The 20,737-nt window shown below is 40.6% G+C and overlaps 1 protein-coding gene across 2 annotated transcripts in view; it reads left to right on the top strand.

Moving 5' to 3' along the window:
• LOC126106812 (uncharacterized) overlaps positions 1–20,737 on the top strand; it is a 74,904-nt gene that overhangs the window by 40,968 nt on the left and 13,199 nt on the right. For both annotated transcript variants that reach the window (XM_049913207.1, XM_049913206.1), the window contains 2 exons: positions 2,708–3,014; positions 19,015–19,161. In XM_049913207.1, the coding sequence (XP_049769164.1) occupies positions 2,708–3,014; positions 19,015–19,161 (454 nt within the window). The remainder of the gene's footprint in view (positions 1–2,707; positions 3,015–19,014; positions 19,162–20,737) is intronic.

The raw sequence follows: 20,737 nt of genomic DNA, 5'->3' as shown, positions 1-20,737 counted from the left end.
GCAAGAACAAGTACGATTGAGCCAAAGCATATCCAACCTGAGCTGCTAGAACTCGTCGCCACAACGTTATCATGAAATTTCCATCCACCAAATTGACTAAAGGCAATTCAAAAGACCCTTTTCCAGTATGGCATCTATATTCCAATTAAGTTCTTGATCACGTCCTACTATGGACAACTGCTGAAATAGATTATGTCTGACAGAAGCAAAGCTGAATTATTGAACCTGTATTTGCATGAACATTTGGCTTTTTAAGACTTCTGACGTTTCTTTCTGATTTTAAATCCAACCAAAAAAAAGTAAATTATGTATTTTCAACTGATGATTCAGGTTGATAAATCATCAAATGTCTCATGTCTAGGAACTGTTTCATATTGTTGTTGAACTGCTTGCAGTTTGATGGCTTGTCAAAAGAAAAGCAGTGGCTTCTTTTCTGTTTAGAAAAGTTGTGGAAAATTCCCAAAAATGTTGCAGCTTAAGCACATGTGCTATTGTACATGAAAAACTAGTTTTCTACGGTGGTAAATGCTCTTTTGTGGTCTACGTGCCCAAGAAGCCTGGTAAATACAGCTTATAACTTACGTCCTTGTGTGATGCAATGACCAGTTACTTGTATAATGGGTATTTATGCATTGGAACAGGCTCTGAAGATCATACGTAGCTGGACAGTGAAAAGAAACTGGCACCAATTCAATCTCTAGTGTGATTGTGTAAATCAAATTTCTTTTTCTTAGAGAAGCACTTCTTGCATTTGCCAGTCTGCAGTTATATCCTCTGTACCTTAGCCCTCAAGAATTATTCTGCTGCCCAAATAACAAAAATTATCTACTTCTTTTAGTACCTCTTTTTCTAATCAATCCCCTCAGCATTGCTTGAGTTAATTCAAATACATTCCAATACTCTAATTTTACTTTTGTTGTTGTTTACCTTGAGACCTCTCTTCCAGACACTATCCGTTCTATTCAGCTGCTCTCCATAGTCCTTTGCTGTCATTGATAGATTTCCCACTCCAAATTTATCATTGGTTTCCTTTGCAGCTTACTGAATGTACGGATTGTATAACATTTGGGATAGGCTGCATCTTTGTATCACTCCCTTCTACCCGACTATTGTCTTTTTGCGGCCTTCATCTCTTACAGTTGCAGTCTGGTGTCTGTACAAGTTGTGAGTTTCCCTTTGCCCACTGTATTTTGTCCCTTCTACTTCAGAATATCAAAGAGAGTAGTCAGGTCAACAGTGGCAAAAACTTTATATATAAACCTGCAAGTATATTGGCTTTTTTACCCCGTCTTACAAGTCGTCGACTCAGTTTTATTTTCCACATTCCTGCATTTCTCTGGAATGCAAACTGATCTTCCCAAGGTCAGGCTCTACCAAAGTGACTAATAAACAATTGTGTGGCACACTTCATACAAGATCTATTAGAAAAGTATGCAACCTTTGGCCAAGAAAAAGAAGACTGGCTTACCTTGGGGTGTTGTACATCTAATCACCCTCAAAGTAGTTCGCTTGGGACTCCACACACTTCTCGAAGTGCTGCCACCATTGTTGGAAGCATGCCGAAAAAGCGTCTTTCAGAATGGAGTTCATTTTGGCTGTCATTGCTGGCATAATGTCCTCTCTTGTCTGAAATCGTGTTCCTTTCAGTGGCCTCTTGAGTTGGGGAACAGCGAGAAGTCACAGGAGGCCATATCGGGAGAGTGTCGTGAAGGAGGCATCAAATTCCTGATGACCACAAGTCCAGTCTCTTGAACTGCACAGCATCATGTAAGCGCCAGAGGACATCCCTGTAGTGCTCATAGGTGATTGATTGACTCTGTAGGGCATACTTGTGGTGTACCAAATCGTGGGAGTCGAAGAAAGCAGTCAGCATCACTTTGATGTTCCTGTGCACTTGGTTACGCCTTCTTTGGTCTTGGTGACAGAGAATCCTTCCACTGTGACAACTGGAGTTTGGTTTCTGAGTCATGCCCATACACCCAGTGATTATGGTGTTCACGAAGTTGAGGTCACGGTCGAGCCCAGCATGTTATATGAGATTTCAGCATGAAGTTGCTTTTGCTCCTCCATCAGCAGCTTTGGCACAAATTTCACAATCTCTCTCTTCAGGGCAAAATCCTTGGTCACAATGGAAGGTGCTGTAAAGTCATGAAGCTCACCTCTTCTGCAATTTCTCTGATAGTCACGCAACTGTCCTGCATCACCACTTTGACAATGACCTGGTCATTTTGGCACATTGATGGATGACTGGAGTGTGCCTAATCTCCACCGATGTGCAGCCATCTTTAAACTGGTTGTACTACTCCTTATCTGTGTGATGCCCATAGCATCTTCATCAAAAGCCATCTTGTGTCTTCCGAATGGTTTCTACCTAGCTGTCACCCAGTTTCTGGCAAAATTTGATTCAGTAGCACTGCTCCAGTCATTCCATTATTTCTTGCAAAAAGAAGAAGACACAAGCACTGCACGCTACCCCACTCAGCTGCTGCTTGCCTGCAACAGGTGGGAAAAAATTCAAGGGTGCACAAAGCTTCAAGGTCGGTTCGTGCAAGTGTATTAGATTCTAATCCATCAGGTGCCTGCAGAAAAAAAAAAGATACTTTTCTAATGGACCTCGTATGTGTAACATGTGAACATAGCTTGTAATATTGTTCAAATTCCTGCAATTCTTCAGTTGTTAATACAGTAATTACTTTCCATGACAAAGGTCGAGCAATGCAGCAGAGGCAAATGGCCTGGACAAGCGCAGCCACTGGGCACGGCTGTGGGTCACTGTGCTCGGAGTGCCACCATCGCTTCTCGGGCGGCGGAGGGTGTTGCGTCTCGTGGAGGACGTCTGCCGAGGTGGCAGGGGGTCAATATGTGAGGTGGCTGGCCCTGTCATGGGAGGCCGCAAGATGCATCTCCGCATGGTTACAGCAGAACTTGCTTCTCGCCTCCTGAGGAACAATGGTGGGCTTCTCGAGATGCCAGTTGAGGGACCTCCGATTCGTGCAGAACCGTGCACCAATCAGGTGAGTGTAGATTCATTTGAAAAAAAGTGTAGTGTTGGAAATTGCCTGATCTGGTTGCAGTTCTCTCTCTCTCTATCTCGTCCTGAAACTTGCTCCTGTTATTAAGTGTTGGTTTGGCATTTGTGAAAGAACATACACTACACTGCAGCACACATTTTTTGGTTCGCTACACTCGTGGTTAAAGTTCAGTGTTTCATTGGTGTTAACTACTGGGTGCTGACTCACTGAAGATCATCCTATTCAACGTTCGCAGCTCATGATCTTGTGGTAGCGTTCTCGCTTCCCGCGCACGGGGCCACGGGTTCGATTCCCGGCGGGGTCAGGGATTTTATCTGCCTCGTGATGACTGGGTGTTGCGTGTCTTTTATCATCATTGACTCGCAAGTCGCCAAAGTGGCGTTAAAGGACTTGCAGTCCGGCGGCCGAACTTCCCCGCATGGGGCCTCCCGGCCAACAATGCCATACGATCATTTCATTTCATCCTATACAACTATTTACAGGTGTGAATAGGAATAATAAATAAAATTTGTTATTACATTTTGGTTGACAGCAGGAAAGAGAGCAAAATTAACAGACTTGAAATTATTATGAGCAAAGAAGCAAATCTGTTGAGCTGTGAGTTGTACAAAGGAAAACTAATAAAATTATAGGTACTATATTGTGAATATTTTGTATACTCCCATGCGGATTCACAGAGCCCACCAGAATTGGCAAGAAAACAAGTCTAGCTTTTTACAGAAATGGAATGTGGACGATACACAGTTCAGACAAGAAGAGAACAGAAGCCTTCGTAATGTCTGTTAGAAGAATGCTGAAGATTAGGTAGGATACATCAAATAATTAATGAGGTGGTACTAATTCACATTAGGCAGAAATGAAATGTATGGCGCAACTTGACTAAAGGGAGGGATCGTTGATAGATCATATTCTGAGGCATTATGAATCAGCAGTGTTCGATTATGGAGGATTGGAAGGGGGGGGGAATATATATGTGTGTGGGGGGGGGGGATGAAAACAGATGCTTGACTATGGTAAGTGGGATCGGAGGATGTGGGTTGCAGTAATTACGCAGAGATAATGAGGATGGCGTGGGATAAAGTTGACAACGACGACGACAACAACAACATGCCTAATAATGTTTAGCAGCCCCTTCCACCCTAATCACAGAAACAACATGGATGCCCCAAAGCATGGAAAGCAATGAGGTGGGATCCCGATCCATGGCTAAATGAATTGCTATCCACAACTCACTGAATTGTGCTACAACTGGGTTGAAGTAGTGCATATGACATCCCAGATGGGCTGCTTGGAAACAGACCTCACAGGTGCTCTGCCCTCTGTGATTTTCTCCATATTTCCAGGGTTTGGTGAAGAGTGTTCGGACACGTTTCATAAAGCAGTACAATGAACTTTCCTAACATTCGACCAAGTGAGGTAGCACAGTTTTCAGCACACTGGACTCACATTCAAGAGGATGACAGTTCAAACCCGCATCCATCCATACTGATTTAGGTTTTCCACGATTTCCCTAAATTGCTTAAGGCAAATGCTGGGATGGTTCCTTCAAAAGGGCACGGCTGATTTCCCTCTCTTCCCTTTCCCAATGCGAACTTGTGCTCCATATCTAATGACCATGTTGTCAGTGGAACATTAAACTGTTTTCCTCCTCCTCAGACATTTGCAAAATTTGACTTTAAAGATTGATCTGTGTCAAGTAAAAAACGTTTTAAACCTTTTATCATAGTTGCCCGTAGCTGCGTTCATAGTATTACAATCCTAAGATTGCCAGTTCAATTCTTGCCAGACACATCTTCTGTTTACTTTTACCTGAATTCTGCACGTGTCAAATGAAAATGATAACTATTATTGAATCATAATTTTTTACTGAAAATAATACCTTTTTATTTTTAATTGATGATTGGCTACCAATTCATACTCGAGGAAAAAACCTTGTTTCACAAAGTGTTGAGCATCGAGTGCACATTGGTCTATCGATTATTCGTATGGTTTGGAAACTCATCCCTGTTAATTTTTGAACACATTCCAATTTGATTTCTGGATGAATCGTAAGTTGATTTTTGAATTAGTTCATAGTGTACATGATGTCTCTGCCAGAGGAATCCCCGTCGCATCTCGAAATAAACTTTCATGCAGACAAAAGGGGACAGGGCTACAGGAGCTGAGCGGAATAAAGCCAAACAGGTGAATGTCAATCGCTGCTTATGTTGACTGGGTTTGCAAATGATCAGCATTGTTATAATTATAAATGAAATCCATAGAGTCTATCAGAGTAAGAATAAACGACTAACAGGAATAAAAGGCATGAAAAATTACATATTAACTTTTCGGTGTATCCAAGAGAATGAAATTTTGACTGAAAGTTTTTGGCCAGATGGCTACACTAGTAAGGGCCAGTCGTACAGTCCCTGGCTAGCATCCGCTTAAGTTCTGTCCTGGGAGTAGCACAGAAAACGCATTGTGCAAACATGTAATAACGCCTAACCAGAGAATAAACGTGGGGTAACTAAACCGGCGATTGTGGCAGAGCTAGTGAAGTTAACTGGTGAATAAGTTTTGATACTGGTAGGAATAGTTACATAATTAGTGATGACAAGATTGTTAGAATGACGAAGGAGAAGAAACAGGGCACGACACAAATTACGGAAGAATACGAAGACTTTAAATGCGAACATTTTTAGGTTAGGCTTTACCGTGACTGTTACTGACATTAAATGAAACAACAAGTTCACTGTTACCAGTCACCGTTTTATTTTTATTTCCACGACGCGTTTCGAAGGTTTAAACCTCCATCATCGGGTGGATTTACATTAGTAAGTATTAAATTTGTGTGTGTGTATTGTGTTACGATTTTTGGAGGAACTTGTGGCACTGCCTAGTGGAGAAATGAAACGCTATTTCAGAATATGGTTTAGGATTAATTTTGACAAAAAATTAAACTGATATCTAATGGTAAACATTAAATAAGTAAACTACAGTACCTTCAGTGATCACAAGTTCCTTTTGCTGTCGTAACACATCACATGTATACTGCCACATTTGTAAACAAATATGGCGTCTGGAATCAGCTGGGTGCAAGGTTCGTATAGCAGAAGTGAAGACATAATCGCAAAGTGCAAAGAATATACATCATAACAATATTATTACAGAATAATTGCTTTAAGCATTTAGCGGTGTTTGTTTATGTGTGTGTACTTCAGGTGGTATATAAATCCAATTCTGACATGTTAAAACAGCAAACATTCGTACTCGTTTGTACAATCACATGAAATGTTAAAATGGCTTAAACTTCATACTTATTGATAACAATTAGGTGAAATGTTACAGACTATAATTACAATGATCATATTGGCTACAACAGTAAAATCATACATACATTACACTCTTTGATTGGGGTTAATAAACAGATTGAGATAAATGTAATCAAGAAATTGAAATAATAAAACAAGCAGCTATTGAAAATGGTTATAACAGCTCCATAGTAGACACCCTAAAACACTCAATAATGGCAAAGGAATCACAACACAAAAAACAAAAAGAAAATAACATCTTCCATACAATCCCCTTTCTGGGTAACATTTCATACCAGATTGCCAATGTCTTCAAACGGAAAGGCATAAGCATATCCTTTACAACAGATAACAAGATTGGACAGAAGTTACCCCACAACATCGGCACACGACACCCACTTCATCACACAGGTGTGTACAAAATTGAATGTTTGGACTGTGACTGCTTCTACATAGGCCAGACAGGCAGATCATTTGAGATTAGGTTCAAGGAACACATGGCAGCACTAAAAAACAAAAAATATCACACATCAGCAATAGCTACCCACCTGCATGAAACAAAACACCATATTAACAACACAAGTATTAGCATCTTACACATCCAACCAAAAGGCAGAAAACTAGACATCCTTAAAACACTCCAAATATACAAACATCAAATGGAACAACCAGAATCTATCTTAAATGACAAAAATGACAATATTTACAATAGTATCATCTCTGTTTTCAGCAACTGCCTACACTCATAAAATGCATACACACACACACACACACACACACACACACACCCCTAATATTTACCATAAATATTGACAGCTGCCAAGACTACAAGAGATTGACCTCACTCACAGATAATTCATCACACCAACAGCTTGTGCCCCTTGTCAGCTTAAAACTGTATGTACATCAACTACTGGCACAAATGTATATCTATCTGCACAGTTTATAGCATTAACCAATGTATTACCCCAACCTTTAGGCAGGTAATATATGCAACATGCAATCCTAAGACTCCTTGCCATGTAAATGTTTCCTCCCATATAATCACTCTTCCCTCTCTCTCTCTCTCTCTCTCTCTCTCTCTCTCTCTCTCCCTCTCCCTCTCCCTCTCCCCCTCTCCCCCCTTTCACTCACACACACACACACACACACACACACACACACACACACACACACACACACTTTTTCTCTCTCTCTCTACCTCTCCTTCTGACTCCACCCCCTCACTTCACATCTGTTTATTAACCCCAATCAAAGAGTGTAATGTATGTATGATTTTACTGTTGTAGCCAATATGATCATTGTAATTATAGTCTGTAACATTTCACCTAATTGTTATCAATAAGTATGAAGTTTAAGCCATTTTAACATTTCATGTGATTGTACAAACGAGTACGAATGTTTGCTGTTTTAACATGTCAGAATTGGATTTATATACCACCTGAAGTACATACACATAAACAAACACCGCTAAATGCTTAAAGCAATTATTCTGTAATAATATTGTTATGATGTATATTCTTTGCACTTTGCGATTATGTCTTCACTTCTGCTATACGAACCTTGCACCCAGCTGATTCCAGACGCCATATTTGTTTACAAATGTGGCAGTATACATGTGATGTGTTACGACAGCAAAAGGAACTTGTGATCACTGAAGGTACTGTAGTTTACTTATTTAATGTTTACCATTAGATATCAGTTTAATTTTTTGTCAAAATTAATCCTAAACCATATTCTGAAATAGCGTTTCGTTTCTCCACTAGGCAGTGCCACAAGTTCCTCCAAAAATCGTAACACAATACACACACACAAATGTAATACTTACTAATGTAAATCCACCCGATGATGGAGGTTTAAACCTTCGAAACGCGTCGTGGAAATAAAAATAAAACGGTGACTGGTAACAGTGAACTTGTTGTTTCATTTAAAGAATACGAAGATTCAAATTTATATAAAAATTTTGTACTACTACATTTCGATCTCGTGCTTGAGAAGCTGGAGCGTATGAATGAAATGTGAAACAATTTCCTAATGTAAAGCTTTTTGCTTGTAGTAGGCCTAATAGGCATTTCATATTGGTACTTCTTGAATTACATTCTGTTGTGTTATGAAACTGACCATTTGTGCCAAAACAATCTTGTTTATTTGGTGTGTGTTAAAGTTACTGTGCACAAGATTAGGCTGGCCTATTTTGTTTTATCTAGCAGACAGTGACAAAATACTTGTAATCAGATCAAGAAACCACACCACTCAGGGGTACTATTTGTACTAACAGATTTACAATATTAGGCAATGACATTTCATTTTTTCATGTAGCAAAACGTTTGATGATCTTTGATGAGGTAATAGATTCTTTCCCAGAAAGGAAAGCACGCCAAGTAAAGGTGTAGTAAGATTAGAGAGAAAAAAATGCTAGGACCTAAGGATTGAATAAATGAGTACTGTCTTACTTGTCCCGTCTTTACTGGATTTATGTATCTTATATTTAATTTTATGTCACACAAAACAAAGTTATTAGCTAATAGGCAGGAAAGAATGCTGTTTTTCTAAAGAGTTCTTGGTGGTTTTTTAAATAGAAAGAAAGGGGGGGGGGGGGGGTAGGATGTCAAACTGGCTGACTGGGAGCATGAGAGGCACCACAGGACATTTTTATTTCCACTGTCCTGAACACAAATAACATGTCCTACCTTTCCTTGAATACGTATGTTTTATGTACCTGACATCTTCAGTAAGATGTGCACTACAAAACGAACATATTTTTGAAAAGTCGATTTTTAATTTTTGTCATCCTACCTCAAACTCTCGAGGGAGAGTGGGAGCGGGGGCGGGGGCGGGGGTGGGGGGGTGCCACTATCTAGTATTGCCTCGATTCTGAAATATCGTAGATCTCGGGCTGATGCACAGAGCAGTCTGAGTTACAGTATAGAGGTGGATAGTCTCCACGTGACCTTTGTTTATGTTTAGTGATTTTGCTGTTTCCTCTTCATTTATTGCTCTCAGGTCAAATGAAAAGCCATCAAGTGAATTAAAAGTACATGTTATTAGTTTCAGATTTTATTTTACTTCCACCTTTCAGAACCTCAAGCATTAATCGCCTTGCAGAACAATGAAGTTATTTTTGTCAGCTTGCTACAGAAATTTGTCTTTTATTATTCTTTTCTGCTGAGGCAGTCAATTTATTTTAAACTAAGTTTTTAATTCCAAACTATTAGTTGTTCGCTGCATTTCAAATGCACATTCTCATCTTCTAGTATGTGTGGCATTATGCCACAATAGAGAACCAAACATGAGATAATACGGTACTGATACTCCAAGAAAATTTACATATGAATGTGCATTTTAAGCCGAATATTGCTTTTTAGTATGTTTCACGAAATTCTGATGCTCTTGGATTATCTTCTACTGTTATGTTTCTTTTATGATATAATGTAAGATCTGTTAATGTTTTACATGTATGAACATATGGGCTTCTTGCCTCCTCATAGCTGCGCAAGTGCGGTGACGTCTGTTATTTGGCCCCCTGTGCCATTTACAGAAACGGACCTATATCTAACGGGCCGCAGGAAAATATTGCAAATGGTTATTTGAAAAGTTTTACTTTCAAAGTAAATTTCCTTCTACACAAGATGAACTGTGTGCAAGAATGTACGATGAATTTCTTAAGTCACAGAGCGTCTGACTCTCATCTAAAAATGAACTCTTTGAGTATGACCATTTAGAAGAATTTCGAGCCCAGATCAGACATGAATGCCATTGTTAACAATTTTACTGACACATTTGTGTGATGTATCTTAAAATGTAAAATGCGCAAAAAAGATCAACATTATATGTGAAAGCTTAGCTTCTCTTGCAGCTTATTAATCTTTGAGACCAACATTATATGTGAAAGCTTTTCCTTTCTTGTAGCAACACCGTTTATATTAATTTAAACCATTAACTTTTCCTAGTTGTGTGTTTGCACTACTTAAGTGATGTTGCTGTTGGCTGACTACATCACGTGTCCTATGCTCTGAATATTTGCTGTCATCGGCTGGTGAGATCATGTGACATGAGCTGTGACTGGGTTACAAAGGTGCATCGCAATATCGATTTCAGTGCTTTGGAAAGTAACATATGGTATTTGGTGGAATTCGAATTTATATTTTAGTAATACAAAAATATGCAGTGTACAAGCTGCTGCACACCAAAGATCTTTCCAAAACGTGTTTTTTCCCTCGGTTTTGTTGTCTGAAGTGCCAGGAAATTCTACGCCGGTGTATAAAACCACAACCATTCAAAGTTTCATAGTTCCGAGGAAAAGTATACTGTCACTTAACACACAAAAAGTGTATTTTCAACCTGGAGAAAGTGTTTTTAATCTGGAAATCTGGGATTTTTTTTTCCTTGTCTCCTTATACACCATGATTACACAAGTATTATTTGTAATTGCTGTGTTAATTTTGAATTGCCCTGTATGTAACTCCTGTAGTTAGAATTTCTGAGATAGCTTACAGTGTTAGATTGGTGTTGAACATGTGATGGATAACTTACACACACTTACAACAGAAAGCGTGCTCACTCGTGAATAAAATGTTCTCTGATGTGAATTGGAAGGGAAATATGGATTTGCTAAACATTAATGCTGACATATGTTCAAAGTCATATTACTGGTGTTTGTTGCAAAAACTAAAAACCAATTCTGGACCAGCAGACGGTAAGCTTGGGAAGTTGAGATATCTGTAGTTTTGTATATTAAAAGCAAACAGTTGTTATAGTTGCCTTGACCAGGGACTTGAACTACCCCAACTGACCAAATTCTGGTACTCATTAGAAGAGCTGTGATCATGTGAGATGTCCCACATTGTGCTCTTACTAAGATCCTAGTGTGATGTCTTCATCTTAGGTGCTGCTGAACATGGTGATTTCTCTCTGGTCTTGCCCTCCCTTGCCTCACGAGTAATGCCTTCGTTACAGCCATTCTGTTTTTTCTGATGGAGAGGTCTCCAATTCTGGTAGCATTTGTGTCGTTTAGCCTGTCATTGTTACATGGTAAGCAGAAGTATTTATTATATTTATTTGGTGATTTTAATATACACAAGAGCCAAACCTGTTCAGAAATATTGAAGATTGAGGTCATGGGGAATGTGGGTACTGAATGTTGATTCTCTGAAACTGATGTTTCCTGCTTGGGGGAATCACTTACATATGATAAATCTCATACATCTGTTGCAATAGATAAACTATTACATCTGTTCTTTGCAAACCACTGTGTTGTATGTGGTGGATGACATGCTGCATACCTGTATTTTTTGGCTTGTTCCTATTCCATTTGTATTTTTCTTCAAATTTTCCTCACCGTCTTGATTGTTATACAATTAGTAACACATTGTATGGCCACTCACAGAGACAAGTTGCAAGTTTGGATTTTGTTGGATTATGCACTTTGTGTTCACTGAGTCTGCAGACCTATATTTTATTGAGAAAAAGTAGCAGGTGATGCAAGCCAAGAGGTTTATGTAATACTGAAACTCACATTATTTCCTTGCCTAAAAATGTTGACTGCAGCATAGGTTTCAGGTTATGTCACTTCTCAGCAAATTCTTGTTGTTTTGGTCCAAAATCTTTTAACAACTGAAATAATCACCACATATTATTATTTGACTTTCTTTTTATCTGACTGAAAAGCTGTTGGGTGGAGGGTGTGGGGGCAGTAGATTACCGTAGCTCAAGGCTGGGATAATTTGAGGAGCAGCGAACACATTGTAAGGATAACTGTCATCTGCGCAGTTCAGAAAAGCTGGTGGTGGAGAGAAGGATCCAGACAGCTCAGTTAATGAAGCAGCCATTCAAATCAAGCTTGTTATTTTGAGCTGTAGGTTGTGCCACAGGGTGGTATACTTTGCTCTCGGCCACAGTTTGTTGGCGGCGATTCATCCTGGTGGACAACTGGTTGGTAGTCACGCCAATATAAAAAGGTGTGCAGTGATTGTAGCAGAGCTTGTATATGACATGACTGCTTTCTCAGGTGGCTGGTCTCTGATGGGAGAGGATAAGCCTGTGACAGGACTGGAATAGCAAGTGCTGGGTGGGTGGTTTGGGCAGATCTTGCACCTACTCTTCCACAGGGATATGATCTCTGTGCCAAAGGACTGGAATTGAGAGTGGCAAAGGTATGGACTATAGTCTGTCCAAAATTACTTAAGGATTGACAGCGAGATCGGAAGCAGAAGGGGGGGGGGGGGGGGGAGCAGGGCCACTTTCCGCCAGTACCACACTACCTGAAGATGGAGTAAATCCCCGAAGTTCCCAAACCTTTACCCCACACAACACTTATGTGCTTGCGGTGGGCTTCAGTTGTAGCCAGCCTGCTGTCCTGTCTGGTCATTGCACAGTGTGACTTTGTTCATTTCCACAGTTGTAGTAGTTTTTACTGTTGTTCATTGTTAGTTATTCGTTGTGTGGTACTCAACAGTGTGAGCAGGAAGTTCATCAGAAGTGATAAGTGGAAAAGTTTGACATCGTTCTCCTGCCCAGAGGATTGCCATACGAAGGCAGTCAAGAGAAATGGTTTATGCGTTATGTGATTACTTTGAGTGAGAATGAAAAACTTAATTGCGGCCCACTGCTCTCTGTTACCAAAGTGATAGAACTCCTTCAGCTTTGAACACAAAGAAAAACACTGCTGTTACAATTGGGAAGGAAACGTTCGACAAAGTAAGGCAACATGAAGAACCATAAAAACTTAACACCTCTGGAGGGGAAAATGTCATATGGATAAATGGATTACCAACATCAATTCATTTGCAGAGGATGCAATTTGTTGTCATGTTTATGGTTATTATCGCAGGAAGGAACATCTGATGCTCAGGAATTTATTGGTCACAGTTAAAGAATCAAGACCTTTTCAACACAGTTGCTCATCCTTGTCCACAGTTTTACACAACTTTGGCTTTCACTATAGACATTCCTGTGCCCATAAGCTGTTAATGGAGAGGGGGAATATAGCTCCATGGTGAAGCCAATTTTTAAAGGACATCCATAGCGTAAATATTGATGAAGTGGCGTGGCCTGACAAAATATGGGCAAAATCTGGTCACATTGTCAAGCAGGCCTGGACAGACAACCCATTAAAGGTGTAACCTCCCCCTCACTTATTGACCTTAATGACTGTGAAAAATTAAACCGCGTGTACCTAATGGAAATTTGGGAAAAGCAATCGTCACCGAAGTTAATCTGTCGGTAAAGAGGGAGGAAAGGGTTACATCTAAATGAAAGGAAAAATGCAAATGAAACTGGTGGAAATTAATTTTGAAAAGGGGTAAAGTTAATAAAGAAAGTAAATGTGCGGCCATTACGTTAACAATTAACCAGCGGTAATTAGATATTTGAGATTTGGGGGAAATTACGGTCGCCAGTCCTAAGGACAATTACTATAGTAACTGAAAAAGAAAGGTTATTACACATATAATTAGCACTAGAAGTGTGGCAACTGAAGGTTGACACGTGTTGTGTGAAAACTGAAAGTTTGTCGGAAGTAATAAATTTCGCTACACTCTGACTTAATTTAGCAAAAGAATTAATAAAACCGGAAAATCGAAATTAATTTAGTGACTGAAGTTAATAGTGAGCTTTCTTTCTGAAGCACATCGAAATTCAGTAAAATACGGTTAGTCTTGGACTACCTCAACAATCATTTCAAAAGCTACTTGAATCTACGCAATTTAGAAATAAGAGATTTAATTTTGAACTTGAATTAAATGATTCTGAACAATTAACAATAGTAAAATTTAGTACGTACCAAGCTGAGCTGCAGTCACAGGTAAGCTAAAATACGGTAACAAAACTCGCACTCTTAATTTGTGCTTGTGTAATCTAAATATTGTGGCCAGCTATGAATACCTTAACTGAACTTTGAAATTAAAACAGTGACATCGAATGATTGTACTTTAATGCTGGCGTCTGAATTTCAACGACACTCGGGTTCATTTCGGAAAAGGAAGGGACCCTGCTTGGTAATGCAATTGGGACAATGAGCAACAAACGTTCATGCTAAGTTGCTGTAATTTTGTGATTTGAACAGTTTTAAAAGCTGAGGTCTGCCATACAGTTCTAAAACTTTATGTGCTTCCAGTCTTCCTTGTTGGTTGATTGAAGGTTTGAAGCCGTCGATCGAGGAGGTGGCGACAGTCACTCATTGTCAGCCGTCTTTGTTGCAGAAGCTGGATGTTGGCACGCCTTCTTCTCGACACAGTCACCAGACAAAACGGGCTCTTGATGTGCGCCAGCTAATGCTTCCCGTCCGCGACACTATGTCAGAAACTAACATAGCAAGTCGAGCGCAATTACATGCTGCCAAACCCCGAAAGCGCGGCAACTCGTGGGAGCATCACACAACACACCTGCTCCACTCGCTACTCCAGCCAGACTCTCCCTCCTCAGCCCACGCTCCACGCGGCAGAGTTAACACTACCAAAGATCCTAAACACTTTCGTTCTCCACACGACCTATCGATGTATTCGTTCGATAGCATAGTTTTCCCTAGGCCAGACCCAGCGTATAAATACAAATAATATTCACAGAACAAACCAACATAAATGCATATATATATATATATATATATATATATATATATATATATATATATATATATATATATATATATGGTTATAATAGAAGGAAACATTCCACGAAGGAAAAATATATCTAAAAACAAAGTAGATGTGACTTACCAAATGAAAGTGCTGGCAGGTCGACAGACACACAAACGAACACAAACATACACACAAAATTCAAGCTTTCGCAACAAACTGTTGCCTCATCAGGAAAGAGGGAAGGAGAGGGAAAGACGAAAGGATGCGGGTTTTAAGGGAGAGGGTAAGGAGTCATTCCAGTCCCGGGAGCGGAAAGACTTACCTTAGGGGGAAAAAAGGACGGGTATACACTCGCACACACACACATATCCATCCACACATATACAGTCTGTATATGTATATGTATATGTATATGTCTGTATATGTGTGGATGGATATGTGTGTGTGTGCGAGTGTATACCCGTCCTTTTTTCCCCCTAAGGTAAGTCTTTCCGCTCCCGGGACTGGAATGACTCCTTACCCTCTCCCTTAAAACCCGCATCCTTTCGTCTTTCCCTCTCCTTCCCTCTTTCCTGATGAGGCAACAGTTTGTTGCGAAAGCTTGAATTTTGTGTGTATGTTTGTGTTCGTTTGTGTGTCTGTCGACCTGCCAGCACTTTCATTTGGTAAGTCACATCTACTTTGTTTTTAGATTTATATATATATATATATATATATATATATATATATATATATATATATATATATATACTAGAAGGAAACATTCCACGAAGGAAAAATATATTTAAAAACAAAGATGATGTGACTTACCAAATGAAAGTGCTGGCAGGTCGACAGACACACAAACAAACACAAACATACACACAAAATCCAAGCTTTCGCAACCAACGGTTGCCTCGTCAGGAAAGAGGGAAGGAGAAGGAAAGACAAAAGGATATGGGTTTTAAGGGAGAGGGTAAGGAGTCATTCCAATCCCGGGAGCGGAAAGACTTACCTTAGGGGGAAAAAAGGACAGGTATACACTCGCACACACACACATATCCATCCACACATACACAGACACAAGCAGACACTTGTAAAGGCAAAGAGTTTGGGCAGAGATGTCAGTCGGGACGGAAGTACAGAGGCAAAGATGATGTTGAAAGACAGGTGAGGTATGAGTGGCGGCAGATTGAAATTAGAAATTAGCGGAGATTGAGGCCTGGCGGATAGCGAGAAGAGAGGATATGCTGAAGGGCAAGTTCCCATCTCCGGAGTTCTGACAGGTTGGTGTTAGTGGGAAGTATCCAGATAACCCGGACGGTGTAACACTGTGCCAAGATGTGCTGGCCGTGCACCAAGGCATGTTTAGCCACAGGGTGATCCTCATTAATGTATGTGGTGTTGTCTGAAAGCTGACGCAGTCCCTCAGCCTGTGGCTAAACATGCCTTGGTGCACGGCCAGCACATCTTGGCACAGTGTTACACCGTCCGGGTTATCTGGATACTTCCCACTAACACCAACCTGTCAGAACTCCGGAGATGGGAACTTGCCCTTCAGCATATCCTCTCTTCTCGCTATCCGCCAGGCCTCAATCTCCGCTAATTTCTAATTTCAATCTGCCGCCGCTCATACCTCACCTGTCTTTCAACATCATCTTTGCCTCTGTACTTCCGTCCCGACTGACATCTCTGCCCAAACTCTTTGCCTTTACAAGTGTCTGCTTGTGTCTGTGTATGTGTGGATGGATATGTGTGTGTGTGCGAGTGTATACCTGTCCTTTTTTCCCCCTAAGGTAAATCTTTCCGCTCCCGGGATTGGAATGACTCCTTACCCTCTCCCTTAAAACCCATATCCTTTTGTCTTTCCTTCTCCTTCCCTCTTTCCTGACGAGGCAACCGTTGGTTGCGAAAGCTTGGATTTTGTGTGTATGTTTGTGTTTGTTTGTGTGTCTGTCGACCTGCCAGCACTTTCATTTGGTAAGTCACATCATCTTTGTTTTTAAATATATATATATATACACACACACACACACACACACACACACACAAACAGTAAAACAATTACAATATATAAAGAGACAGAAATGTCATATCTTGAGGTAACAAAATAAGGAAAAAATTTGCGGTGCAATAGATGGAAATAGGAGGATATGCATTTCCGGCGTTACAAAGGAACAATGGCAATGTCTTCCGACAAGGATGACAGACTTACTCTTTTTTATGCAGACACCTCCCAGAGTTTTCTTGAAAACAGTCTCCTGCTTTTTAAATCAAAGAAAATAGGTGAATATAATGAAGAAATGAACCACATCACATTTACAAAGTGGTTCAAAGATTCACTAATATCAAATCATGGAAAACAGTCAACAGTAGTACTAGATAATGCTCCTTACCATTCAGTTGTTGTTGGCAACACATGTAACATGGCAGACAGAAAGGAGGAAATGATTGATTGGTTTCAGCATCATAATGTCAATGTAACTGATGATCTTAAAAAGACGGAGCTTGTAGAAAAAATATCACTCCATAAGCCACAGTTCCCCCTGTACAAAATTGATGAACTGGCAAGAAAACTTGGGCATACAGTCGTTAGGCTACCACCTTACCACTGCCATTTCAACCCAATCAAGTTAGTGTGGGCCCAAATTAAAGGCTATGTTGCCAGCGGTAATAATAAATTGTGACCCTCTCTGCAGTTGAAGCACTCAAAAGAGCTGTCAAGAATGTCACCGCTGAAGATTGGAAGAAGGCTGTGGTGAAACGTACGCAGAGCATTATGGAAAGTGCATGGCAGAATGAAGATCTTTTGGAAAATTCAATGGAGGAGATGGCAATTTATTAAATGATGACAGTGACAGTGACACTCCAAGAATCTGTCATAGCAACGAGAGATACTTCACTAGAATTTCTCCATTATCCCCGTAGAAATGGGAGCACAGGCGGATCCAGCTATGTGCTTCGCATGCGCAGTTTACATCTGTAAGTGCCTACATAACAAAAATATATCGTCATAAGTTTTGAAATTGTAATAAGAAGGCCTTAACAGCTACTAATTTCATAGGAAATTCATCTCAGAAATTCAGTGTGCATCACACAAATAAATATTATTGCTTACTACATTACTGCTATAATACAGATGCCGTATTATTTGTATCGCCTATATTCTTTCTGAATAATAGATGTACTATTTAAGATAAGTTTTCCCACTGTGATAAACATACTTAATCTTATTTTTGGTTGCGTTAGAATTAAGTAGGTGGATCAGACAATCTATAACAGTTTCATTACAAACCTATATCTATCCGTTTCTCATGCTGAAACTGTACGGGCACCCGACTAGCGGACAATTGTGCATCATATTTAACTCAAATTATCTCATATTAGGGATCTCCAACAGAGTTCTGGTTTCGAACATATGGAAATGTGATGTATTTTTGAAATTTCATTCGCGTAATGTATTCACCTAACTTCAATAACAAAAAAGTTTCCCACATGTCGAAAATTTAGTTACGTTGTGAGGAATTGCACTTCCGTAAACTGCCTTTATATCATCTTAAAAATTTGAAGCTGCAGCTAAAACTAAAATCAAAATGTAGTATAACTCTTTTAGAATGCATTGATGCAATTTCTATATTTATAAAGTGAATAGTTTGCCAGTTTGAGCAAGTTGAATAAAATGTAAGATTGCGTTATGCTCTTTGGGGGATGTGGCAACTCTGTTCTGCGCCTCTAAATGCTCCTGCAAAAGAGTCAATCCTAAAGTAGTTCTGAACAGACTATAGGATGGTGTGAATGTTGGACAGGTGATGGAACACCACTTTTAGAGGGGTAGGAAGAATCTTGGGCAGGATGTCATTCATTACAGGGCACGATGATGACTAATCAAAGTCCTGGCGACGGATATCATTCACTTGCCTGTCTGTGAAGGCCTTGCTGAGACCTTCAGTGTACTGGGCGAGGAAGTTCTCAGTTAGATTGACAGACTAATGACCTGCTGTATTTTGTGTTTGTCATCACACACACTCCTTAAAATATGATTTTTTCCAGTAATCAATAATTCAAGGGGAAAGTATCACCTACAGTTAAATATGGTAATACTATATTATATAATTTTTTATTTATTTAATTTTTTTCCAGAGTATACTGGACAGATATGAGGAACTAGGCAAAACACAACCCTCAGAGCCACAGAGGCGTGTTCTCTCTCCAGTGGCACAACCATCTTGGCGTGGTGCTAACGAAACGGTGGGGTGGGCTGTTCGCCAGGCGCAAGCGAGGTACTCGGTAAGTAATTATAAGTGTATTGCATGTACATCATTTTTCTACAGGTGCTAGATAATTATGAAGGTGACTGCCTGGTAGCTTCAGGACCTTGCGTTACTGTTTTTAGCTCAAGTGCAAGTGACATCCTTACCATCTGTTCCTGTATGGTGCATACATTTTCCTTTCATAATTCATATTTACGTTTTCAAACAATGGAAAATCCAGGATGGAATGTAACAATACCAGAGAAGGAAATTTGCTACTCACCATATAGCGAAGATGCTGAGTCGCGATAGGCACAATAAAGAGATTCACACAATTAAAGCTTTCGGCCATTAAGGCCTTTGTCAGCAACACACACACACACACACACACACACACACACACACACACACACACACACACACACATACATAAACACAACTTGCACAAACATCTGCAGTCTCAGAGCTGAGACCACACTGCGAACAGCAGCACCGGTGCATGATGGGTGTGGCAACTGGGTGGGGGTAAGGAGGAGGCTGGGGTGGGGAGGGGGAGGGATAGTATGGTGGGAGTGGCGGACAGTCAAGTGTTGCAGTTTAGACGGAGGGCAGGAGAGAAGGTGCGGAGGGGGGAGGGGGTAATTAGCAGAAAGGAGAGAAAATAAAAGACTGGGTGTGGCGGTGAAATGACGGCTGTGTAGTGCTGGAATGGGAACAGGGAGGGGGATGGGTGGGTGAGGACAGTGACTAATGAAGGTTGAGGCCAGGATGGTTACGGGAACGTAGGATGTATTGCAGGGGAAGTTCCCACCTGCGCAATTCAGAAAAGCTGGTGTTTGTGGGAATGATCCATATGGCACAGGCTGTGAAGCAATCATTAAGATAAGGGATATCATGTTTGGCAGCGTGTTCAGCAACAGGGTGGTCCACTTGTTTCTAGACCACAGTTTGTCGGTGGCCGTTCATGCGGACAGACAGCTTGTTGGTTGTCATGCCTACATAAAATGCAGCACAGAGGTAGCAGCTTAGCTTGTAAATCACATGACTGGTTTCACAGGTAGCCCTGCCTTTGATGGGATAGGTGATGTTAGTGACCGGACTGGAGTAGGTGGTGGTAGGAGGATATATGGGACAGGTATTGCATGTAGGTCTATTACAGGGGTATGAGCCATGAGGTAAGGGATTGGGAGCAGGGGTTGTGTAAGGATGGATGAGTATATAGTGTAGGTTCGGTGGATGGCGGAAAACCATGGTAGGAGGGGTGGGAAGGATAGTGGGCAGGACATTTCTCATTTCAGGGCATGACGAGAGATAATTGAAACCTTGGCGGAGAATGTTATTCAGTTGCTCCAGTCCCTGCTGGTACTGAGTTACGAGGGGAATGCTCCTCTGTGGCCGGACTGTGGGCCTTTGAGAGGTGGTGGGAGACTGGAAAGATAAGGCACGGGTGATTTGTTTTTGTACAAGGATGGGAGGATAATTACGGTCAGTGAAGGCTTCAGTGAGACCCTCGGTATATTTTGAGAGGGACTACTCTCACTGCAGATGCGACGACCGCGGATGGCCAGGCTGTACGGAAGGGACTTCTTGGTATGAAACGGGTGGCAACTGTC

The sequence above is a fragment of the Schistocerca cancellata genome, chromosome 10 (assembly GCF_023864275.1).
Source record: "Schistocerca cancellata isolate TAMUIC-IGC-003103 chromosome 10, iqSchCanc2.1, whole genome shotgun sequence".
Classification (NCBI taxonomy): Eukaryota; Metazoa; Arthropoda; class Insecta; order Orthoptera; family Acrididae; genus Schistocerca; species Schistocerca cancellata.
The sequence above is the reverse complement of the archived record's forward strand: the minus strand, read 5'-3'. Positions and strand labels throughout refer to the sequence as shown.